Genomic DNA, 27136 nt, shown 5'->3' with positions numbered 1-27136 from the left:
TTAAAGTTCCTTTTCATTAATGTCTCATATGTTTTGTGTTGATGTGGCGGATGGCAGAACATATTTTGAGCAAACAGGTTTGCAGGGTCTGGGGTGTCCCTCTCCCTGGAAGGTAACACTACCAAACAGAACACTTTCATTTTCTGTCTCATCCTAGAACTGAAAACCTGATTATTTCAGTGGAGGTTCCATAATAGTCAAGAAATACGGTGATATCAACATTATATTGATTCATCTGTGGTAATACAACAGTGAGCCTATTTCTGGGTAAGCTTGCAAACCATATAAGGTCAGAAGCATCATAAATGAAGAGGGTGCTAAGGCTCAAGGAAAAGAAAGAAAAAACCCTGGGGGGGGCCTCTCCAGTGGCTCAGCGGTTGAGTGCTGGGCTGCGAACCTGCCTGCAGCCTCTGCTGCACCAGTTTGATCCCTGGCCACCGGCGAGGGTCCCACATGGCACAGCAGACCTCTCCTGTCTCATCTGCTGTTCCACTCAGCAGTGTATTTCAGTCAGTCTGCCTGTTCTGTTACCTGCTCTGGCTCTGGTGAATCCTCTCACCCTCCCGCGCTTCTGACCATACTCAGTGCTGGCATAAATAAATAAATAAATCTTAAAAAAAACAACACTGGGAATAGCAAGAGTCATATGAGGAACCAAAGAATGCCAACAATATTTAAATCCCATTTTTTAAAAAGGGAATTTTATTATTTGCTAAAAAGGTACCCTATAAATGAATTTTGTCAACTGTCAATTAAAGTAAGTCACTAATACATAGCAGACGACTATCGCAATGTCTATCCATGACTTTTATTGTTTTTGAACGGGGTGACTTTCAAAGTAGCAATGATAGCAACAAATGTTGTAGTCTCAACCCATTTGAGCAATGTTGAAATGGAATTGTGTACTGACCCACAAAATGGACATCCTCATCAACATTTCCACCCACGATGTAAAGACACTCGAGTCTTCCCCATTTATCTTAGAATTTTTAGATTGTCACCATCTTCGGAGGAAAAATGGGCTATTTACCTGTATCTCACTTTGAATTTCCACACCATTATGATGCAGCAAGATCATCGGGTGGGTGTCGCCACCGTGAGTCCTGCCCTCCTTTGTCAGGACTCTCCTAAGAATTGGAGTGAAGTTCCGACCTGGGCCACGGGTACGTGAAGGTCTGATCACTGTTGCGCTTTGAGTGCTCTGAGCAGAGGACTCAATGGAACAAGGTAAAAATGCACCATGGTCCACCCAGGAGCTCGTCCTGCAGCTGTGTCCATCACACTATGGGTCCCGCTGGAGCTGGTCGCTGCCTGTGACGGAAGCTGCACAGACTCTCTGAGCACCTTCATCCTCCCCGTAGCCAGAAGCTCTGCCCTGGGGGTGCAACAACCACACCATCTCCTCACTGGCCACGAGGGATTAGCACCTGCCTGGCGGTGTCATTCCAGGCATCGAGGCCCCTGACAGTTGAAAGAGAGGTAGGTAGAGCTGCTCCAGCACTTCCCCCCGCCCAATAAGATGCCAGGTCTGTGCTTCCACCTACACTGAATAAGGAGAGAGAGGAGCTGACTGGCAGGGGCACCAAGACTACCCCCTCTGCTGAAATGGAAGGTTCTAGGCTCAGGCAGGCCCAAGGGGTGTAGGTTTTTCTTTTTGTGGCTCCAATACCTGAGCCACAGTTTCCTCATCTGTACAAAGGAAAGTATCTCCTCAACTCTAGAGGTGGACACGACCCCTTCACCTGTTGTTGCTGAGCACCCACTGTCTGCTAGATGCCTAGGACATGAGCTGAACCGAGCCCACAGCTCAGGACACCCTCACAAGCAATTGGGGACACAGGGAGCTTCAACAGATGCACAAGAATTGTGACAGGAAGTTTGAGATGACACAATCTTCCCTGGAAGGGGCACCTGACACGCTCCTGGCCAAGGGGGCATCATGCAGCCCAAGGGGGCTCCAGCAGAATGACCCTTGAAGTGGACTTGGTCAGGTGAATGGGGTGGGGGAGAGAGAAGGAGGCTGTCAGAGAGGGGCCACGGGCCTGAGACAGCAGGAGCAGAGGGCAAGACTCTCGTCAGCTTGTCTGGAGGCTTGGACTTTAGCCTGAGCACGGACAGTTGGAGCCACTGAAGAGCTCTTTGAGGCTGTCAATAAATGACGTGACCCAACAGGTTGTCTTGTGAGGGCAGCGAGGACCGAGGGAAGGACTGAGACAGCCCTCAGGAAACATTCTGTTCCTCCCTTTCCTCTCCCCAGACAGGTAAAGATAGGAGGACGTGAACCAGCCCGCCCAGGACAGCAGCGACGTGCCCTTGCTCTCCAGGTAAATTCAGACCCCGGGCCCAGCTTCAGAAAGGACCATCCACGGATGAGTGGGTCTGGCCCTGCCTTGTCCAGCAGCAGGTGATCAGCCCACAATCAAGGATTGTGGATTTTACGGACACATGTGACCAGAGACGTGGTGCTATCTTTATTATCAACTTCATGTTTTCCAGTTTCACGTTTTGAATTTCATGACTAAATTCCCGTCCTTGATTCCTTTATAAAGCACACTGGCACTATCCTGCAATTAAGTCACTTGAGCGCAACGTTTTCTCAGGTGGCATCCTGAAGCAGAAAGGTGGAAGAATATCCTAATATTATATTATCAATAACTTGTCATCTATTATATGATAAAACACCTTTGCCTTTCAATCTGAAATATTCCTTCTTCATCTCTAGAGAACAGACCTACTTTGTCTTTTTAGAAATTATAGAAAATCAGGCCTCCCCTGGTGGCGCAGTGGTTGAGCGCGGGGCTGCAAAGCTACCCGCAGCCTCTGCAGCACTGGTTCAATTCCAGCCACTGTCGAGGGTCCCACATGGCATGACAGACCTCTCCTGTATCGCCCACTGCACCCCTCAGCATTGTATTTTCATCAGTCTGCCTGTTCTGTTCCCCACTCTGGTTCTGGTGAATTCTCTCATCCTCCCGCGCTTCTGACTGTACCCAGTGCTTGTATAAATAAATAAATAAATAAATCATTTTTAAAAAAAATAAAAAATAAATTATAGAAAATGACACCTATGTTTTTTTATTAATACTCTGTTTTAGGAATGTTCCATAATTGGAAAAGAGTAGCATACCTAGGTGGGACTTCCTATTTGTATGCAATTGGCAGATTCAATGCAATTCCAGTAAAAATTTCAATGGTGTTCTTCAATGAAATGGAGCCAATACTGTTCAAATTCATATGGGATCACAAAACCTCTAACAGTGAACATTCTTCTGACTAAAAGGGGGGAAGAATGGAGGTGTTACACTCACAGACATCAAACAATACTGTTAGGGGGAGAGGATGTCCTAAGCAAACTCCATACAGGTTTTGTGGTCTCCACCCCCACTCCAGACCAAAGCCATCAAGATGCTGGGAATGACAAATCCCATCATCACCAGAGGGAGGATTGCTGGGACCTGAGGGTGGAGTTAAGCAGCCAGGTTTGGTATAAAACCAGACATGTGGGCCTTGGCTCTCTCTCTCTTAGCCTCATAACTCTTGGCTTTTCACTAGCTCTCAGCATGCCATTGGGATTCCAGGTCAATGGATCTGGTAGGACACGTTCACGAATTTTCTCCCTCTTTTTGTAAATAAACCTTTTATTAACCTTGTGTGTGTGCCTGCAGTTGAGTATTAATAAGTCAATTTTAAGCACGCAGGTGAGGAACCACAGGCAACCCATTTCATGTTGGGGTTGCCAGTAACAATATTACAAAGCTATGATAATAAAAACATTATTGGAACAAAAACAGACACAGAGACCAATGGAATCTAATTTAAATCCCAGAAATAAAACCACACTTCCATGACACAGGAGCAAGGAATATACATTGGAACAAGAATAGCCTCTTCAATAAATGGTGCCAGAAAACTAGATTGCAACATGCAAAATAATGAAACTAGACCACTATCTCACACCATGCACAAACCAACTCAAGTCGATGAAAGACTTGAATGTGAAACCTGGCATCATAGACTATATAGAAGGGAACATAGGCAAACACTCAATGACACAATCATCAGAAACATCTTTGAGGATTCTTCTCCAGAAGCAAGGAAAACAAAGGAGAATGTAAACAGTTGGGGACACATAAACCTAAAAATCTTCAGAACAGCAAGAGACAGTGATCAAAACAAAGAGACGCCCCACTGAATGGGAGAAAATATTTACAAACCATATGACATATAAGGGACTGATATCAAAGATTTACACTTGATCTTAGCCAAAAGGCCGAGAAGCGATTGATATCAAAGATTTACAAAGAGCTTACACAACTCAAAACAAACAAACAAACAACCCAGTCCAAAAAGGTGCAGAAGTCAAAAGACACTTCTCCAAAGAAGAAATGCAAATGACCAACAGGCACAGAAAAAATGTTCAGCATCACTAATATCAAGGAAATGCCTATCAAAACCACATAGATGCCACCTCACTCCAGCAAGAATGCTCTACATTAAAAAAAAAAAAAAACTGGAAACAACAAATGCTGAAGAAGCAGTGGAGAAAAAGGAGCCTCTGGCACTGCCGGTGGGCGCGCAAACTGGTCCAGCCACTATGGGCAGCTGTGTGGAGGGTCCTCAGAACACTGAAAATGGGTCTACACATGTCGGGGCCCAGACCTGAACATCTGGGTTCTTGCCTGAAGCAGGTTCTGAATGTTAGCTCGAGGGAAGCTTTCAAGTTTCCTATTGTGACAGCTGACCCTTTCCCCTGCTTGCTGCTTGTGGCTTATTTGCATTGGTGGTCTCTCCTTGTTCGAGATAACGAGAGACCTCCTCCTCTGAACCCTATGGAACATTGTACACATTCCTGAATAAATGAGACTGGCGATGATCCTGGCTTTGTCTAAACTCCTCGCGTGCCCCTGGCCTATACCAAGCCCCTGCTTCCTCCCCCGGGTACCGTGTTGATCTGCCCGGCTGGCCCGTACATACACATGATCCGGTGTTCCACTCCTAGGAATCCACCAAAGGGACAAAAAAAAAAAAAAAAACCCAGGAAACCCGAACTGCTGTGTTCATTGCATCCCTATTTATAATAGCCGTGACATGGAAACAACTCAAATGCCAGAAAACAGATGAATGGATCAAAACGCTGTGGTACAGTTACACCATGGAATATTGCTCAACAATCAAAAAAAGACCCATTCATGCCACCGGTGGCGATATAGATGGAGCTGCAAGGGATGATGCTAGCCACAATAAGGCAGGAGAAAGATAAACATCAGGTGGTTTCACTTACATGCGAAAAATAGAGAAACTGAACAAAAGGTAGAGAAAAAGACAACCCTAGCAGGCTGACCAAGACCTGAGGCACCTGTGGACAGCCTTACAGCGCTGCGCTCAACCCGCTGCACCACCAGGAAGGCCCTAATTTACCATTTTTAAACCATTGAGTGCCACAGTTAAGTGGTATTAAATACATTCACACTGTTGTGCGACTATCACCACCATCCATCTCCAGAACTTTTCCATTTTCCCCAGCCAAAACTTTGTACCCAGGAATAACTCCTCGTTCTCCCTCCAGGCCTTGGCAACCACCATTCTACTTCTAGACTACATTTTGATTGAGATTTCCTTCCAATTAATAAAAGAGAGTGCCCCTTGCTGAGTAGGGATTGCTTCTATATCGGCAGGTCTTTCTGCATATATGTGATTGAGTTTATTGTAAGAGGTAAGAGAAAATGGGGTTGCATAAGCGTTTTCATACTGGGTCTCTCCTATTCACAGGCCTCAGCAGCTCTGCATGGATCTAATTTTTCCCTGTCAAGTTGCCCTTATGAGGCATTTCCCTACTATAGATAGGCCAGCAGATTTCATAGCTTTCCCTCTGTTCACTTGTGACAAGGCTTCTCCTAGTAATTAATGCCCTCAATCAGCCTATCCATGGTGAGGATTTTGTTTAGGTTCCTGTTTGCACCTTCCGTTGTTCCTTCCTGTACCATCACAGACTTGGCAGATGTTTTGCCATATCTTTGGGTTTAAGTCTTCATTCTGCAGGACCCTGCACCCTTGGGACCCAACAAATGCCCAGCTGCCTCGTGATTGGAAGTGGAAACTTGTTTTTTTTTTTTTTTTCTTAGCAAGAACTTGAAGGTCATGTCTACGGAACACTTCTCATCCACAAGAGAGGAAGGAAGCCCTGGCTCAAGAACTAACTTTAGGTCCAATCAGAGGAAGATATTAAACTTGCTCTTGGAGAGAGATAATTCCTTTACCGTCTGTACAGATCTCCCAAGAACTCCAGTGAACAAACTCTTTAGTGATTCTGCAAATCTAAGCACTTTGTCTGGGTAAATCTACTTTTCTTTTTGACCTATTGCCTTTGCTTTTGCAGGCAAATTTTCCACGTTTAAAAAAAAAATACCTGGACTCAAAGATCAGAGTTTAAGTCTCAGCTCTGCCCTTGACTAATTGTGTGATCCATTTTTAAAAAAAATTATTTATTGATGCATACAAGAACTGGGGTACAGGCCAGAGGTGTGGGGGGTGAGAGGATTCACCAGAGACAGAGTGGGGAACAGAACAGGCAGATTGACAGAAATACACTGCTGAGGGGAACAGTGGGTGAGTCAGGAGAGGTCTGCTGTGCCATGTGGGAAGCTCCCTGGCTGGGGATCGAACTCATGCTGCAGTGGCTGCGGATTGCTTCATAGGTTGCATCTTTTTTTTTTTAAGATTTATTTATTTATTTATACAAGCACTGGGTACAGTCAGTAGCGCGGGAGGGTGAGAGAATTCACCAGAGCCAGAGTGGGGAGCAGAGCAGGCAAAAAGACCTAAGTACACTGCTGAGGGGAGCAGCGGGCGGCAGGAGAGGTCTATGCGCCATGCGGGACCGTCCTCCAGTGGCCGGGAGCAGCCAGGGATTGAACTGGCGCAGCAGAGGCTGCGGGCAGCTTCGCAACCCAGCGCTCAACTGCTGCGCCAACGGGGAGGCCCTTCATAGGTTGCATCTTAACCCCTTGTGCCACCAGGGAGGCCCTAATTGTGTGATCCTACTGAGCCTCAGACTTCTCTTCTGTGACAGAAAAGTAGAAAATAAATGATATCTGGAAAAAGTCTTTGAGAACTACTGCATTTTTTCTATTGGCAACTTATTAGTATTAATGTTATTATACTTTAAAATTCTGGTCATGCCATGCTCTAATGCTTTAGCTAACAGAGCTATGTTTGAGAAGTACTTGAGACTTGAGGAATGCTCTTGGTGCATAAGGCTTATGTGGGGTCAAGAGCCTCTGTGGGGGCCTCCCTGGTGGCACAAGGGGTTAAGCACCACACTGTGAAGCAATCCATAATCTCTGCAGCATGAGTTCGATCCCCGGCCAGCCAGGGAGCAACCCACATGGCACAGCAGACTTCTCCTATCTCGCCTACTTCTCCCCTCAATGGTCTATTTCAGTCAGTCTGCCTGTTCCCCACTCTGCCTCTGGTGAATCCTCTCAACCTCCCACTTCTCTGGCCTGTACCCCAACTCTTGTATGCATAAATAAATAAATCTTAAAAAAAAAGAGCCACTGTGGCCAATAAACTATGGTCCTCAATGAAAAAAAAAAAAAACCTCATTTCGATATGTCAGTAAGGAGAAAATTGAGGTATACATTATTGTAGTTAAAAAAAAAAGTGGGATATTTTCTCAACCTAGTCTGAAAATTTTCCAAAAAGCAATTAGATTTCTTTACATTGTTCATATGATGTGATAGTCATTTAGGGGTGATTCAGTAAAGAGGATAATGTATTGGTCTTGGGCCTCCCTGGTGGTGCAGTGGTTGAGTGCTGGGTTGTGAAGCTGCCCTTAGCTTCTGCAGCACCGGTTCGATCCCCGGCTGCTCCCGGCCACTGGGTGAGGGTCCCACATGGTGCGCAGACCTCTCCTGCCGCCCGCTGCTCCCCTCAGCAGTGTACTTTGGTCCCTCTGCCTGCTCTGCTCCCCACTCTGGTTCTGGTGAATTCGCTCACCCTCCCGCACTTCTGACTGTACCCAGTGCTTGTATAAATAAATAAATAAATCTTTAAAAATAAATGTATTGGTCTTAAAGATATAACCAAATGGAAATTTTGATGTATTGTTATGTCTCAACAGAAGCACTCCAAAACGTTGCCTTGATCTTTCAAATCATAGCAGTGGAGAGATATCTGCTACTCAGCTCACCACCTCTCCATACCTTGATGAAACTGGTAGGAACTACTGATGTAAATGCCTTAAAAGAAAGTATGACGTTTAAAGTAGATAACAGGATTGTAGGATAGAGGTGGAAGGTGGTAAAAGAGGGTAGAGAGCCTTGCAGTTTTTTTTAAGGTACATTTATTTATTTTTTGTGTGTAGAAGAACTGGAGTGTAGGCCAGAGGTAAGGGGCGGGGGGCAAAGTGAGAGGATTTACTAAAGACAGAGTGGGGAGCAGAACAGGAGGATTTACAGAAATACACTGCTAAAGGAAGCAGCAGGTGAGACGGGAGTTCTGTGCACCATATATGGGTTGGCTACCTGGTCTGGATTCAAACTCAGGCCCATAACAGTGATAACACTGAGACTGAACTCCTATGCCGCTGGGGAGGCCTGAGAGCCTTGTAGTTGAATTCTGTGAGTGGCTAGAGAATTTTTCATGAGAAATATTAAGCCAAAGGAAAGAAAAAGATAACCCTGATAAGAGTCACTTTGCATTTAAAAGTTTGACAGGAAGAAATCATTTTGTTGACTGATTGTGGGAATGAAAATTAGAAAGTAAGAAGAAAATAAGGAGGATGTCAAGCTTTATGTTTCTAGTCTAATCTCAGCAGAGGCAAAGAAACCAACATAAAGAAATACTTTGTCACCTGATTCTCAAATGTTTTTTATAGGGTCTGTGTTCAAAAGGAATGTTTTTACTAGTCAACCATTTTAATGTTTGTTCTCATTTCAGAATTCTTGTTTGATAAGTATTCTTTTCTTTTCTATTAGTGTAGTGTACTACTTCCCAGAATTTTTTTTCTTTTTAATGTCACATGTAGATTTCTGTTACTGTGAAATTATGACTTGTATCATGGTAACTTGTATCATGAAGTTGCTGCCTACCAGGAGTGTTTGTGTTCAAAAAGTTAGCTTTTGAAATTATCCTGGCTTACTGCTAGTGAAAATCAGAAGGAAAAACAGGATGTTTCATTAATAATTACTCTCCCTATCTGATTACAGGTCACTGGGACTCCTTAGGACCTCAGGAAATACAATTAGTTGGGATGTAAGTTCTTTTGCTAAATGAACAACTTGATATTTAACATAATGGACACCCTACACATTGTATTAGAAGAGACATAGGTATAGGCCTCCCTAAGGCCTAAGATGGAAGAAAGAAAGTTTGGGATGCCCAAGACGCTGAAGAATGACAAAACAGTAGTATTTGGGACTTAACTGACTGCAGGTTTTTTTTTTTTTTTTTTAATCTACAGCAGACATCACCAGCATGTTAAAAAATACAATCCAGTGAGTAACTCCTCTTTTTTGGGGGTTTGGGTTTGTTTCTCAGGTGGGAGGCAGAGAGTTTCCAGCTCACCTGCAGCTCCAGAATGCTGATGGTTTAATTTTTTATTTTTTATTTTTTTAAAGATTTTTTTATTTATTTATACAAGCACTGGGTACAGTCAGAAGAGCGGGAGGGTGAGAGAATTCACCAGAGCCAGAGCGGGGAACAGAGCAGGCAGAAGGACCGAAGTACACTGCTGAGGGGAGCAGCGGGCGGCAGGAGAGGTCTGCACGCCATGTGGGACCCTACGCGCCATGTGGGACCCTCCTCCGGTGGCCGGGGAGCAGCCGGGGACCGAACCGGTCTGCAGAGGCTGCGGGCAACTTCGCAACCCAGTGCTGAACCACTGCGTCACCGGGGAGGCCCAAAATGCTGATGGTTTTAGATCTCTTCTAGGCACCGCTGCTTTGTAGCACTCCGAATGTGGTGGACCACAGATACAGGAATAAAGAGGCAATACATAGCTCATCCTCAAACAAAGAAAATGTGAGTGTTTAATGGAAACCTAGATGTTGTCTTTTTCTGCCTTTGAGTGGAACAACTCATCAGTATCATCATGAGTTCTAAGAGCTGTATGTGCCTCAATATACTAGACAGCAATTTGTATCATTAGAAGAAAAAAATTATTTATGATTTGTTAGTTTTGTTTTTTTCTCTGTTAAGTTTGAACCCAGGATAGAAACCTAGCTCTAAGACTTCCATAGCAAGTCATCATTATTACTCTAAGGACAAATATCTGTTACTGTAGTGTAAGGAATGGGGACTTTTTAAAATTTTTATTTATTTATTTATTTATTTATTTATTTATTTATTTATTTATTTATTTAAAGATTTATTTATACAAGCACTGGGTACAGTCAGAAGCACGGGAGGGTGAGAGAATTGATCAGAGCCAGAGCGGGGAACAGAACAGGCAGACTGACGAAATACACTGCTGAGGGGAGCAGCGGGCGTGGCAGGAGAGGTCTGTCGTGCCATCTGGGACCTTTGCCAGCAGCCGGGGATTGAAATGGCGCTTCAGAGGCTGCGGGCAGCCTTGCAACCCAGCTCTCAACCACTGTGCCATCAGGGGAGGCCCAAGGGGACTTTTTTTTAATAGATAGAAATAATTTACATGACTTGTTCATAGACTCTTTGCATGAAATCACATACAAGTCTGTGTTTCTTTAGTTCTTATTTCCTCCTTAGCCTAGCTTTATAAACCCTATTCTGAGGAAGTCATCATGCTTTTTTGTGGGAGCCTCAGATTGTCGTCATTTCCAAATTGAAAGTGACCTCTCCATAGTCACCTAATCACTAAGATTATTCTCTAATTACTCAACTAATTCTCTTTTCTAGCCATCTTTTTTCTTTTCACACCTCGCATCCTTTGCCCCAGGTCAGCATCCATAAAAGAAAGCTGCTGTTCTTTTACCACACTGACGAAGTTATACCCATGTTTTTATCTGTTATAATCAGCTTTTTCTTGGTTTTAATATTGACTTTCTAGTTTCCCTTTATAATCACTTCTTAAAAATCTCACCATCCCGTCCCCAGTCAGGCTCTCAATTTCCCTCACTTCCTTTTGCTTATAGTATACTCTAAAGTAAATCTACATACCATATATCAAATTCAAACCGTAATTTGTATCTTTGGGATATAGAGTCAACCCTAATTACATTTAATATATTTTGTAAGGGTTATTTATGGCTTCATCAGATGAAATGTTTTTTGGAAGGGCCTAATAACACTTCTCTTCCTCAAGCCAACGTAGTTTCTGTTATGCAGGAAAACAGCACTTTGAAGTCCTTGGGGTGGTGGGTACCCAGGAATCTGAGATTTCATCAGAGACCAGGGGGACCTTATGTGTCTTCCCATTCTCTAATGGTGAGTCACTAAACATCTTTATTAAAGGTCAGTTGAGATGTGGGTATAGGATGGCAGATCCTTTGAAATTTTTTTAAGCTGATGAGAATGAGGAAAGTATTTGGAGAATTAACATTCTGGCAGGGAAAGGGAGGTGACTTATGTCCTCTGATCTTTGTATTTGTTTATGAAGAAAAAATTCTAATGCCTTTTATTTATTTGTTTAAAAGATTTATTTATTTATGCGTATAAGAACTGGGATACAGGCCAGAGGTGTGGGGGAGTGAGAGGATTCACCAGAGACAGAATAAGGAACAGAACAGGTAGACTGACTGAAAATACACTGCTGAGGGGAGCAGCAGGCTAGACAGGAGAGTCTGCTGCACCATGTGGGTCACCTTTCTGACTGGGGATCAAACTCATCCTGCAGTGGCTGCAGATAGCTTCATAGTGCTGTGACTTAACTCCTTGCACCACCAAAGAGGCCCCTCCTCATTTCTTTTCAGTTTTTCTTTTTTTTTTTTTTTAAGATTTATTTATTTATTTATATAAGCACTGGGTACAGTCAGAAGCGCGGGAGGATGAGAGAATTCACCAGAACCAGAGCGGGGAGCAGACCAGGCAGACTGACAAATTACACTGCTGAGGGGAGCAGCGGGCATGGCAGGAGAGGTCTGCGTGCCATGTGGGACCCTCGCCGGTGGCCAGGGATAGAACCGGCGCTGCAGAGGCTGCGGGCAGCTTCGCAGCCCAGCACTCAACTGCTGCGCCACCAGGGGAGGCCCTCTTTTCAGTTTTTCACTGTGTATAGTTTTACGAAGTTGAGGCTCTATCACATATAAAACTTTATATCCTTTTTAAAAGCTAATAATAAAGCTCATTGTAAACTTTTTTGAAGATTTATTTTTATTTATTTATGCATTAAAGAGCTGGGAAGTAGATCAGAGGTGTGGGGGGTGAGAGGATTCGCCAGAGACAGAGTGGGGAGCAGAACAGGTGGATCTACTGAATAGAAACAAATATAGATAACACTGACTGATTGAAATTGGAAGTCAATGGTATGATAAAATGAATTGAAAAATTCTGAATCTCACTGATTCTGTTCTTGACAGGCCATAACTTTACAATTGTTATTCTACTTATAATAAAGTGGTAGGTAGGTAAAACTGTAAACATTTTGTAATAGTCATACTTCATTGTCGGTTTTAGTTTATTGTCTTAGCCAGGAATTTATATATTGGGTTTTCCTCCCTAGGTAAAATCTTAATGTAAAATATTTACATACATATATATAAACCATAACAACCAGATACAATCTAGTCGACTGTTGCTTTATTCGTCATAATGTTTATTCCAAAATTGCTTTATATTTTTCTATAATTATCACTATAATCTGATTACATAAAATAACATACTTCATACAACAAAAAACAATTATTTGGGGTTACAAGTAAGCAGAAAACATTCAAGTAGCCTAAGTAGGAAAGATTTTAATATGTCTCAAAGAACCTAAAACAAGGCCTCCCTGGTGTTGCAGCGGTTGAGCACTGGGCTGTGATGCTTCCCGCGGCCTCTGCAGCACCGGTTTGATCCCCAGCCACTGGCAGGGGTCCCACATGGCGCGCAGACCTCTCCTGCGGCCCGCTGCTCCCCTCAGCAGTGTATTTCGTCAGTCTGCCTGTTCTGTTCCCCGCTCTGGCTCTGGTGAATTCTCTTGCCCTCCCTCTCTTACACTTCTGACTATACCCAGTGCTTGTATAAATAAATAAATAAAATCTTAAAAAACAAACAAAAAAAAGAACCTAAAACAAGGATACAACTGAGAATCTATCCGAACCATGTATTCAGCATTTTATTTTTTCTACTTTATTTCTCTAAGCATTTGGTTTCATTCTTTATTCTTGGTGCAGAAATTCTATTCTACTTAGTGCAGCTGGCAGAATTATCAATGATGCCCGTTACACTGTGTTATAGGCACTGAGGTTAGACTTCTTTTTTTTTTTTTCCTTTTTTTTTTTTTTTTTTTTTTTTTTTGTGTGAGCTCTCTTGTGTGGGCGCTCGCGCTAGCTCTTTCTCAGTCACTCTCTCTCTTGCACTCTCTCACTCTCTCCCTCTTTCATCCCTTTCCATTATCTCCTCACTCTACCCTCTTCCTCCTCCCTTTTTTCTTTCTCTGTCCTTCACATCATATCTCTTATTCTTTCTTTCTCTTCACCCCATGTTCCAAAATCCTTTGAAATAAAATAGGATTAGCCCATCGTGATAGGTGTCCACATTACAACAACTTCAGAAGGAAAGTATTATTTCATTTCAAATGGCCATTTCATTGGCCAGTCAACAGCATTTCTTAGAAAAAATGACTGAAACAGAATGAAGTACTACTCCGCAGACAGAACAAATGATCATGGCCTAAATGTATACAACTTTTGTTGTGTGAATTCATGTATTTTTGATTTGTTCCCCAAATATCTCACTTTTTTCTAAATCATATCAGTTTGTGTATTAATTATGCTAATATATTAATGTAAATAATGCTAATTATTTTGTATTATTTTAATTTCTAAAGTGATGCATTAAATGAATAATACTAATTTCCATAACATATATATTAATTTCCTTGAATACATTTTGATATCAGATACATTTGGTATCTGATGGTAAATATAAGTATTTTATTTTTTACATATTTTATTGATATGTTTGATTGATTTTATTAAATGTTTTTATTTTGTTCTCAAACTCTAGACCTAAATAATCCTATTTTTCCATTTTCACTTTTGTTCTGGCATACTTCTTCTTTAATGCCCAAATTGGTAACTCAGTGCTTCATTTAAAATTTCAAACACAGTATACCATCCTTGCTGTAGCTACAATTTTTGATGAGACTTTGGGGTATTTTTTTTTTGCTTTGATTTAGCAGGAAAAAAATTTACAGAGTCATTCATGCAAAATTTTGCACACCACACTAAGTATCTAATTACGCTTTCTTACAGCAGTCTATGTTGCACGTTGGATATGTGCTCTTAAATGGCTTTTTCATGTTAGGCAACTCCAAGCAATGGCATTCTAAAACTTTCACTTTTTTCCCTTGGAAAATTAGTTTATCAATTTTACTCAAAGAGTAAGCAAGTGTTATCATGACACGATCTACTAAAGTAATCATGTATATGCTTGCTTCTGGGAGAAAGACAAGTTTAGGTCAGTTTCAATTTTAAATAGCATAGGTCCTTGCTTAGAGTATGAGGCTAAGTTTTTTCTGCTAGCACAGAAATACAGTATAGGGATATTTTCAAAGCATTTCAATATGTTTCAGAACATTGATTATGGAGCTCATAAAGCAATATATTTATCAAGTCACACCAGAATGAAATGCCTGGCTTTGGAATAAAACAAATCAACCCAACAGAGGAATTATTCTTCTATAACAGGGCATAAGCTGTTATGACCACATCTGTATGCACACAATACACACACACGAACACACATACAGAGCTATGTAATAGTTTCTTTCTGTTCATTATTGGTTCTTTCATGGATTTAATACTTCACATGTTTCAATATGAGTTCACCCTAAAGTATAAATGACTTATTTTTACTGAAGTACTCCCTAACGCAAAATTATCTACTGTGCCAATTATGGAAGTGCACATATAAATATTCCAGATACAAAAATCTTAGCAGCAAAATCAGTTAACCACAAATTGATCTTGTAATTATAAATGCTGCATGCAGAACTCAATACATTTTTAATGGTCAAATTAAGACACGCTAATTACACAGTAACTGCTAAATAAATGGCATATAATTTAAAGTTGCGCCAAATAGTGCTGATCAGACTTAGATGCTTCTAATCATGAGGGGAACTTGTTCATTGCTGGTAAAATGTTAATTTTGATGAACAAACTGATCATCTTAGGAAAAAAATGAACTAATGGAAATATTGAGTTCATATAATTTCAGGTGTAATTTTAATTCACCTATTTTGAAGATTGTTTTAAAACTCAGTTTCTTGATAATTTATTCAGTTTCATAACAATGACAGATTCCAAAATAGAAAGGGAACTTTTTCAAAACTATCAAATAGGTAACATATAAACACTATTTTGAATACTGATTATGTTCAAGAATATAGTAAATAAATGCCCATGTTACTTCTAAACTTATGAGTTTTCATTGTAATTCAGGTAAATCAAAATGATAATAGCAGAGATAAAGAGAAAATTTGAATAGGATTTATATAAATTATCATAAATTCTAGTTCTTAATGACAAATAATTTTCATTTAAAAAGGAAAAGAAATAGAAATTTGTGGATAGTCTAAGGGAAATTCTAAGCAATATCAGGGTACCAAATTAATATTGTGTGTTCTTTTAAAATAAACTAATTTAAGATACATGCCTTTAATTTCCCTTGATATACTTTTATCATTACCTTTCTCTTATGTTTATTTCCCTTAAGGGAGGTCATTATTTGACTGGCAAATTTCATAAAGGTAAGGAGGAAAGATAGAAACATTAAAAAAAAATCTTAGAATAACTAAAGAAGAGTTAAAATGTAAGGAAAATAAAAGGATGAAAAATGTATACACTTGTGAAATAATGAAACAAGCTGAACTGCAAGTACATTTTTGTATTTTTAATTTATTGTTTTGTAAGTGAATATTTAAAAATTATGGGGAACCGTACTTGACAAGTGGGTGCTCTTATACCTCTAAATTATATACAGTCACCTCAATTTTTAAATACATGTTTAACACTTTTTTTTTAAATTCACCCTTTCTACTGGCTCTTAATTTTAGTTATCCCTTTTCTAATTCTTCAAGTAGTTAAGTTAGAGTATGTACTTGAGATCTTCCTTGTTTCCTGATATGGACCTGTATGGTTATATACATTTCCCTTATTACTGCTTTTGCTCTGATCCATATGCTTTTTAAGTCCTGTCTTCATTTTGAATGTCTTCAGTTATTTTGGACAGCAGTGACCTATGAATATCTGCTAAGTTCATGTGCTGTAATTCATTGTTTAATGCTTATGTTCATTTATTGATTTTTTTCATCTGTTTGATCTGTCCATCAATTGAGAGTAGGGTGTTAAAGTCCTTTACTACTATAGTGTTGCTGCCAACGTCTTTTTGTCTTTTTTTAGATGTGTTAGGTGTGTCCTTAATATTTTTTATATATATTTATGAATCTTTTGGCAGTGATCATATATATTAAGTGATATACCTTCATGATGTACTGATTGCTTAATTATTGCATAGTATCCATTCCTGTCCTTTCTTACTATTTTTAAAATGGAAGTCTAATTTATCTAATATCAGTGTGTCTTTCTTCCTTTTTTTTTTTTGGTCCCATTTTCTTTTAGTACTGTTTTCTAATCAATTACTTTGAGCTTATATTAGTCTTTTCAGCTCAGATTTGGAGGTAGCAGAAATTTTATTTTTATTTATTTTTATTTTTTAAATATTTATTTTTTTATTTATGCATACAAGAACTGGGGTGTAGGCCAAAGGTGCAGGGTGGTGAGAGGATTCACCCTAGACAGAGTGGGAAGCAGAACAGGCAGATTTACTGAAATACACTGCTGAGGGGAGCAACAGGGGAGACAGGAGAGGTCTGCTGTGCCATGTGTGGGTTAGCTCCCTGGCCAGGGATTCAAACTCATGCCACAGTGGCTGGTGATACTTGATCACACTGAGACTTTAACCTCTGTGCCACCAGGGAGGCCCCAGAAATTTTAGTTTTAACTTCTGATACAACACGCCACTCTGTACCTTTTGAATGGTGAGTCTAGTAAATTGATTTTAGGGTGATTACTGATATATGGGGATTTGCTACTATCATCATGTCCTTAATTTTGTTTCTATCCAATTCCTTGTTCATTATTGTGGATTTCCTTCTCCTATATTTATACAAGAGAACTTTTCAAAAATATTTATTTATTTATGCATACAAGAGTTAGGGTACAGGCCAGAGGTATAGGGGTATGGGGGTGAGAGGATTCACTAGAAACAGAGTGGGGAACAGAACAGGCGGATTGACTGAAATGCACTGCTGAGGGGAGCTATGGTCAAAACAGGAGAGATCTGCTGTACTATGTGGGTAGCTTTCTGGCATGCAAAGAATGGAACTCATGCTGCAGTGGCTGGCAATAGCTTGATAGCACTGTCTTTAACCCCTGTGCCACCAGGAAGGCCTTGCTATAAATTCTTAAAATAGGGAAATCTAAAGTAGGAAAATAGGCAGACAAAAGAAAATATTTTACATGACATTTTGAGAACTTAAGGGAATATAACATCATAAGGAAAGAATATTTCTTCAGATTCCTCCTAAAAAGCATGGAAAATTTTATTTCCTTAGAACTCAAAACTGCTGTAACACATATAAGTAAAGAAATGGAATAAAATGGAGAAAAGCAAATCAAAGTGATACAAAAAAAAATCAGCAGAGCCAAACAAGCAGATACAACATACTCCATAAAAACAATTGAATGAGAAATAAAATTAATGAACAAAAAATAAAAAATAAATATTTTAAAGAAAATAACAGAGATTTAGGGTGCAAAATGTACAATAAATGAGATAAAAGGTTATAGAGATAAATATGGAAACAAAATAGACCAAAAGAGGATCAAAACAATATCCTCAAGGGCCTCCCCAGTGGCGCACAGGTTGAGCACTGGGCTGCAAAGCTGCCCGCAGCCTCTGCAGCACCAGTTCGATCCCTGGCCACCAGTGAGGGTACCACATGGCGTGCAGACCTCTCCTGCCGCCCGCTGCTCCCCTCAGCAGTATATTTTTTCAGTCTGCCTGTTCTGTTCCCTGCTCTGGCTCTGGTGAGTTCTCTCACCCTCCCGTGCTTCATACTGTACCCAGTGCTTGTATAAATAAATACATAATTTAACCCCCCAAAAAAACAAACAAACAAACAAACAAATAAACAAATAAATAAATCAATCACTGGAATTATAGAATTTAATGTTTAGTAATATTGTAAGCTTGCTATCTATTGAGCGATTGAAATCTTTTTTTGTAAATGCAGTATGCCAATAATCTGAGGCACCTTTAATTAAATGATGTCAAATTAAATATTACCAATAAATCCTAAAAGCTAAGATAGAATAGCTGTTTTAAGTTATAGCTGAGTCAGAATTTTATTTTTTTCTCACATTAAGTCCAGTAGCTTTGCAGTACACTTTCTATAGCATTAATTAAAAAAAAAATGTTCAAATTATTTGCATGAAAGTGTCAGAGTTTATGGATTGCAGTCGAAGAATTACAACATCAAAGTTGGTACCGGGCTCAATTTTGGCAAGACAGATTCAATAAAAATGAGGTGTGGAGAGGTGTGGAGAGGATTAATAAAACACTTGGAATGAAAAACCTCATCCAGTGGCATATTATATAAAATAGGTCATTAAATCATAAGGGAAGATTGAGAGTGGAACTTGCAGGATTAGCCTTCCACAAATTTAAAACAAATGCTGTCAATTATGCTGATGCCACTCCTACTGCCCATTAGGTTTGGTGTTTGGCTATACTTGGATAATGGATAGGTTAACATAAGATAAATGCAAATCCTAAAATTCTTACATCAAGACTCTTCCATGCTGAAATAATCATTATCAGTTGTGATAGGATTGAAAATACAATCATTCAAAAATATGTATATATATAACTAGCTGCCAATTAGCCTGTTCATTCAATTCACATCATCCTGTCAGTATTGGGAAAATTAGGGGAGTTTATCAATTGGAATGATGACATTAGAAAGGTTTGAAGAAATCAGGTTACAAGAAGAGCTAAAATTCCTTGAAACACTACCCATTGCACATCTCTTCTTTAGCCTCTTTTATAGAAGCTCATCTGTGTCTTAAATCTTTGCTCTTTGTTCTTAGGAGCCTGAATTTAAGCTCAGACATTATTGATATCAATGGATGGTGAAAAATGTAGAAAATTTGAGCAACAGGGACAATCTCCCAATTGCTAATGTTGGTTAATAGCCTTTCAACAAATGTGAATAATATTTATGAAAACAGACTTTTAAAAAGTTTTATTACTTTTTATTAAGGTAACAATGGCTTATAATACCATAGATGATTTGGGAGTATAGGTTCACACCTCTTCAGATTTACATTACCTCAACCCATATACCACCAAATCACCCATAATCCTCTCCTGTTTGATGATCATTGGCATGGATTATTTACCCGGTTACCTTTCACATTATCTAACTCAAAATTTATTAGAATGCAATCCATCTTCTTGAATGTACAGAGTTCTCCATTGTTGTTAGAGTCAGTTTGGTTCAATTTTTTTTGTTCATTTCATATTATTAAACATTCAAAAATCTCATTCTATCATATGATTGAATGCAATGATTTTGGGAGACAGGGTTTCTAGGAATGAAATCAGTAAGAAATTCATGGACATTGCAAGTCACTTGTATAATCAAAAAACAATAAAAACAACAGATTAACAATGGAAATTTCAAACTATCAATATGCATAATTAAATGTCTGAATAACAACACTCAGTCAGACATTGCCTTCCCCAGACATTCTTCTGTACTTGAGTTAATTCAGGATCCCACATTCCTCGAAAGAACATTTTCTGGGGCCTCCCTGTTGGCCCAGGGATGAAAGACAGCACCATCAAGCTATGGACAGCCTCTGCAGCAGAATTCGGATCCCAGGCTGCTGCTCCCCTCAGTAGATCTGCCTGTTCTGCTCCCCACTCTGTCTCTGGAGAATCATCTCACCTCCTGCACCTGTGGCCTACACCTCAGTTCTTGTATGCATCAATAAATAAATCTTTTTAAAAAAAGAACATTTTCTGCATTCCTTTAAGGAAAAAAATCTATAAAAATACCATAAGCATGTGGTGCAGAAGCACACTCTCATTCTTTCAGAAAATTATACATAATCACTAACTTAAATAATTCTAGATTTACTTAACTAATTCTGTGAACACCCAGATTTTGTATGCTTAACCTACACTGGTTCTAAACTAGTCCACACTCCTAAGGTCCTCAATGTTGAGAAAAATTATGATTAAGCAAACTTCCTAATCCAAGTTTCTGTACCCATGATATGCCACTGGGATTGGGTCCTGTAAAAACAGAAAAGACATAATGCTTCCACCTCTCCGGAAACACTTCCCCCAGCACATGCCCTAGGTATTTATTCTCTGCTCTGAATCATGATGTATGTCAGTAATGTGAAGAGGGGTTACAATACCAAAAGCTGTCTGAGAAATGACTGTTGTGCCCAGGAGGATCACACTGGATACCCCAAATGATTAGGTCTGAAAAATCCTAAATTTTTAACTTTATAGTGCTGGCAAAATTTCCGAATATGTTTGAACCTGGCCTCCTTTTCTCGCCTAAGACAACAAAGGAACTCACCTTAGACAAAACTGAAAGTTCAGTCTTTTTTCCCATCATGCAATTAGAATGATTCTGAGGACAGTCCTGGCCAAAATTTGTAAAGAGCCAAGGATAAATGTGATGTCTCTAGATCTTTTCTAGTTATATTAATGCCTTAATGGACTATTAGGTCACAGAAAATTAGGAGTCCAATGATTTTAAGAATTCCATCCTTCTAACCAGTCCAAATTGTAAAAATTGAGGACTACATAATTAAATAATTTAGAAAAGGTTAAAAGAAGTGCATTTAATACAAATACCCAAGACATGCCTGCATTCTTCCCCGTGGAAACAGCATAAAAATGTTTATGTAAAATGACAAAAAATTATGCAATTATCTTTATAACATTTCCTTCCTTCCTTCCTCCTCCCTCCCTCCCTCCCTCCCTTCCTTCCCTGTCTTTAATGAAACTTATCATATGCTTAAAAACTGTCAAGTCTATCTAGAGATTTGCATTTCTCTAACAAAAGGAAAAATTGTCACAATACATTTTCCCAAATTATCATAGTTGCATTTACTAAAAGTAAAGTGTGTTTTTCCCCAGTGATTTCATCTGTCATGCCAGTTACAAGTCCTTTTATTATAGCACTGAGCTTCATAATCAACCACCTAATTAAATGTCCTTTGTCCCTTTCTGCCCCAAATGGGCATTGCCATCTGCATTTTCCCCAAGCCTAATAGAATACCCAAAACATACTGATTAGGGAAAAATGGAAAAAAGCTAAACAAAACCTAAAACAGAAACGAAGAGACAATTTTGCACATCTGTTCCTGCGGGTGTTCTTTCATTCTTTCTCATTTATAATTAATGAAAAATAATGGTGCTGACACAAGTTAATTGCTATGAAAAATTACAGTTTATGCGATTCCTTATAATAATGGCAAATTACTGGAGATTTTCAAACACTGTTCCTAAGCAATTAGAAGTGTTCATAAGGAGTTCACCTGTGAATTTTTTTCATCTGCGTTTGCATTCTGTGAAGTGAAAGAAAACCCAATGTTTTTCATTAGCAGCAGAGATAACACAGCAAGAGATATTAATCATAGAGACCTATACCTGGGAAAATATTTAAAACAAATTGCGATTGTGTGGTTGAAGCAGAGGTCAAACCAATACACAAAGATATTCATTACAACCAAACTTTCTCTAACAGGTTCAAAGGGACTATTAAATCTGTTTCATTTAGTAACAATTTGGTATAACTAATTAGAATTACAATCTTGTCCTAGTTTACCAAAAATATTAAATTACTGATTTTAAAATTAGAATTAATATCTTTCTAATTAGCACATGCAAATTAGGATATTGTCCCTTCTCGAACTTGCCTTTCTTATAAACCTATAAATGGTAACACTAATTCAATAGTCCTCAGGTTATTAAGAATAACTTATGACTAAAAAATACTAATTAGGCTTAATATGCCTGAGAAAATGACCTACGTGAAAAACATTCCTGTGAAATATTTGGTCTGCTGTAATTTCAATAGTAACTAAAACAGGAAATGCTCATTTTATTTAGCCAATGACAAAGTTGCTGTACATATATACCTATTTAGTTTCAATTGTTATTATTCAAGGTAATAATAAAACATATACAAAGGTTACAAATGCTCCATATTACTTTGATACTTTCAATTAACTGTTTTCTTGAAGAATACATTGATTTAACAATAAATTTTACATTTAAGAGTAAGAAAAGCTAGTGCCAAATGTTTTGGAAAAGCAAAGGAAAAAACACATAAAATATATGAATCTTATTCAATTAATATATTTTGAAGACTTGTTAAAATTATTTTGGGTAAGATAGATTAATTTTTTTCAAAAGCCTGGCCTCCCTGGTGGCGCAAGGGGTTAAGCACTGCACTATAAGTATTCCTCAGCCTCTCCAGCAAGAGTTCTATCCCCGGCCCGCCAAGGAGCAACCCACATGGAGAAGCAGACCTCTTCTGTCTCTCCCACTGCTCCCCTCAGCAGTGTATTTCAGTCGATCTGCCAGTTCTGTTCTGTTCCCCACTCTGTCTCTGGTGAATCCTCTCACCCCCACATCTCTGGCCTGTACCCAAGCTGTTGTATGCTTAAATTAATAGATCTTAAAAAAAAAGTTTCAAAAGTCTTTTAAGTATTCATCTATATATTTTTCTCTCCATTTTTCTCTCTCTCAAAGAAGAAATTACAAATATAGTTATACTGTAGATCTTGAATTAATAGCATGAAACACCTCTTCTACAAAATATTAACTAGCATGCTTTAGATATTATCCTTTTTTCTATACACATGTAAGAAATTTTCAAATAAATAAATAGAATGAAAACTGTTTAAATAAATTTAAATTAAAATAAAAGAATCTTAGTACATCTCATAATACCAGTATAACTTCAAAATATCAGAATTAAGGATTATTTTTAGGCAAAAAGAAAATCTGATTCATATAACTATTAAACCTTTAACTGTTTCCAACCTGCTTTCAGTTATGCAGAAGAAAGGCAGTGTGCATATAAGGCATCAATTCTATTTCTTCTTCTGCTTCATTTAGGCTATTTATCTCTGCATTGCATTGTATTCACACTAAATTCTCTCTTATGTATTTCCCATGAGGAACACCAACAGTTGAAGTCTCCATCAACCCTAAGAATTTCAGTGGTGGTGGTGGCAGAGTAATAAGTAATATAAACCTTCAATTTTTAAAAGCTATGGTAATTTGAAATAAATTTCAAACTGTGAGATCAAACTTCAGAAGTAGATAAGAATAAGTTTAAATGTTCTTAATTAGCTGTGATAAATAGATATTTTCAAGTAATGTATTAATAAAATTGTGAACTATTATTTTGAATTAATTTTGGCTACAATGTTATGACTATAGTGACCATATATTATCGTGTCCTGATGAAAGAATTAGGATGTAGATAACAGTGTCCTATCACTGAAGCCATAACTGATAAGAAGACATTTTAAGCAAAAATGATCAGGATCAAATAATTGGAAAATTACTAACCTAATCACATATGTTTGCCTTATTAGAAATATATTTTAGGGCCTCCCTGGTGGCACAAGACATTGAGATACAACCCATTAAGCTGTCAGCAGCCTCTGCAGCATGAGTTCTATCCCTGGCCAGCCAGGGAGCAACCCACAGGGTGCAGCAGAACTCTCTGTCTCACCTGCTGCTCCCCTTAGCCATGTACTTTGGTTAATCTGTCTATTCTGTTCCCCACTCTGTCTCTCACCCACTATGCATCTGGCTTGTGCCCCAGCTCTTGTATGCATAAATAAATAAATCTTTAAATTATATATATATATATATTACACCATTTCACTTTTGAATAAGCTATATATTAAAAGAATTAGTAGCAATTTATTTTGCTAAGGAGGACAATTATGCAATATTTTTTTAATTATGCAGTCTTATTAAGAATTTTTTGAAGTTTTCCTTTACTAGGAACATAAAATTATATACAAATATCTGAAAATTTTATAATTATTTGTGTTGTTTTTTAGGACTCTGCTTACCTATTTTAGATTACTTGAGGGCCTCCCTGCTGTCCTAGGGGCTAAGTCTCAGTACTATCACCTCTAAAGCCTGAGTTTAATCCAGCCAGGGAGCTGACCCACATTGTGCAGCAGACCTCTCCTGTTTTACCTTCTATAGGGGCAGGAAGGCCACAGAGCAGGTTGTTCATGATCTGAGCAAACCTGGTAAAGGAGAGTACTGGAGCCCTCGGTGGCTTTCTCAGGCTGTTATTGAGCTTTTTCATATAGTGCAGCAACCATGTACACAGCAGGCGGGGATGCTGGGGGGCCAGGAGGCCAGTAGGCCTCCAAGCCTCCAGCAAGTCTTTAATCTGGGCTTCTCCTGAGTTCTTCTCCCCTTCTCTCTCTTGTTCTCTCTCCTGCCTCTGCTTCTCTTGAAGAATATATCAATACTGCTGTCGCTCACAGAAGTAAACAACATAACTTATAACAATGTAACAAAATGCAGGTGACCCATCAGGCAGGGCAATCCCATTGACAATAGGGCAGAAAAGCCTGATAATCATTTACACTATGCCTGCTTCTCCCCTCAGCATTGTGTTTCAGTACATATGCCTGTTCTGCTCTCTACCTGTCTCTGGAAATCCTCTTACCCCGGCACCTCTGATGTATACCCCAGTTCTTCTACACATTAATTAATTAATTAATTAATTAATTGATTATTTTTTTAGTTTTTTGAAAATAAGAGTACTTGAAGAAAAATCTGCTGTTATGCACAGGAAAGGCTGATTACTACAGCTCACTTAATAATAATTGTTCACATGCTCATAAATATTTAAACATAGATCTTGCTTTTTATGGTTAATTGCTTCTAACAAGATTAAATATTTTAACAAAAGCATTATGAATTAACTACAAACTGGATTTTGAAACCAAAAATATTTTGAAGTCACTTGTGATTTTTTAAGATTTTAAATATGCCCTCTATGTGTATTCAATCTATGAATTCATTTATATGCGGTATAGTCTTCTTCATAAAGCAATTTATCTTTTTTATGCTTGAGATAATTATTGAGTTCAACAATCTGAAAAAATATAATTCAATATAAATTTATAGCAATTTTTTTAAACTTACACATATATGTTAGAATACAAAAAACAACCTACTTACCTGCAGAGTTAATTAAGCTAAGTAAAAATTACTTAGAAACTTTATAAATTATGCTCTAGAAGCTCAGAAGTGAAAGAAATTTTGTAACACATTGCTTTTTTTATATAACATTAAATTTGAATCTTAGCAGCCATTCCAGAGTGTTAATGCAACATTTGAGAAGTTTTTCAAGTACAGGGATTATGGAAATTATGAAAAATATTTCAAGTCTCCAATCCATAATAATCAGCTCCCATAATCACTATTAAAGCCTTTATGACCTCTGAAAATGGAACTTCAAATTTTCATTTTTAAAAAGTATTTTTTATTCATTTATGCATACTATAACAGTAGTGCAGGCTAGAGGTGTGGGGGTGAGAGTATTCACCAGAGACAGAATGGGGAACAGAACAGGCAGATCGCCTGAAATACACTGCTGAGGGGAGTAGAGGACAAATCAAGAGAGGTTTGCTGTGTCATGTGGGTCACCTCCTTGGCTGGGGATAAAACTCGTGCTGCAGTGGCTGTAGATAGCTTCGTAGTGCTGAGTCTTAACTCCATGCACCACCAGGGAGGCCCTTAATTTTAATTTTTATATAAAATATATATATATATTTTTTTAATTTTTGCTTAGAAGAACTGGAATGTAGGCCAGAGGTGTGGGGGGGTGAGAGGATTCACTAGAGACAGAGTGGGGAGCAGGACAGACAGCTTTACTGAAATATACTGTTAAAGGTAGCAGCAGGAGAGACAGGTGATGTCTGCTGTGCCATATGTGAGTTAACTTCCTGGCAAGGGATTGGAATCAGGCCATAGAGGTGACAATGCTGAGACAGCCTCTAGGCCACCAGGGAGACCCTGGAATTCTAATTTTCTGAAAGATGTGGGCTTAGGGATCTTTCAGGAACCTCCTGGGGCAGCTCTGTGATTGGTGAGGGGATTGGATCATGGAAGACCAGAGGTCTGCTTCCATCCATAAGTCAATTCACATAGCATCAGAGAAATTGTGCTTGACTGTATCCTAGAAAAAAGGTAATTTTTCTAAAGCAAATGAAGTTGCCATATTTGGTTAACAGCCTTAAATTAAACTCCTTTAGTGCCCCACACTGATGTCTTCCTTAGAAGTCTCCTTCTGTCTAATTCACTACTATGGGTCATAATATAGGGCTATGCTCGCTAGAGATTCTGAAGATTTCTGTTCCATTCCAGTTTTGTGAGTCATTCATCCACTTCCCACCAGAATCTTCCATGATGCCTTTTCCTCACAATGTAGTCTCCTCAGAGGGAATTTGCTTATATAGACCAACATACATACACAGAAAAATAGGAAAAGAGGTTTGCCATTAAGATTCTACACATAAATGTCATCAGAGGCAAGTTAAACACACCTATAAAGTCACTAAGTAAAATTTTTCATCATGAGTAAGGTACTTTATGAGATAGGGAGAGAAATTTTGAAAAGGGAGCTAAAAAGATTTTAATGGCTAATATGTTTCAGATGCTTAAATTATATTATTTCTTTAATACCCTCATGAGGCTCACCATTTTATATTTTGTCATTTTTTTTACAATATGAAGAAACTATAAAATACAGTGAAATGAAATAACCAAATCAGTCCACAACATATCTCTTATGAGACAAAACCCAGGAACCATGCTTTGTTTCACTCAAAGCTCCATGATATTTCCACTTTATCAGTGTTCCTAAAAT

The 27136-nt window shown here is 38.8% G+C and overlaps 1 protein-coding gene across 1 annotated transcript; it reads left to right on the top strand.

Annotated features, from left to right (window-relative positions):
• The first annotated feature begins 6134 nt into the window (after window positions 1-6134).
• Window positions 6135-9595, top strand: LOC119260391 (M-phase inducer phosphatase 3-like). The gene is made up of 4 exons (XM_037529338.1): window positions 6135-6332; window positions 8123-8217; window positions 9210-9255; window positions 9541-9595. Exons 1-4 carry the CDS (start codon window positions 6139-6141, stop codon window positions 9593-9595), a joined length of 390 nt encoding a protein of 129 aa, XP_037385235.1. The 5' UTR covers window positions 6135-6138.
• Window positions 9596-27136: the final 17541 nt, after the last annotated feature.

This window comes from Talpa occidentalis, unplaced genomic scaffold, assembly GCF_014898055.3.
Source record: "Talpa occidentalis isolate TD23 unplaced genomic scaffold, MPIMG_talOcc4v2.1 talOcc4.6, whole genome shotgun sequence".
Classification (NCBI taxonomy): Eukaryota; Metazoa; Chordata; class Mammalia; order Eulipotyphla; family Talpidae; genus Talpa; species Talpa occidentalis.
Note: the sequence above shows the minus strand (reverse complement) of the source record. Positions and strands in the feature narration are given on the sequence as shown.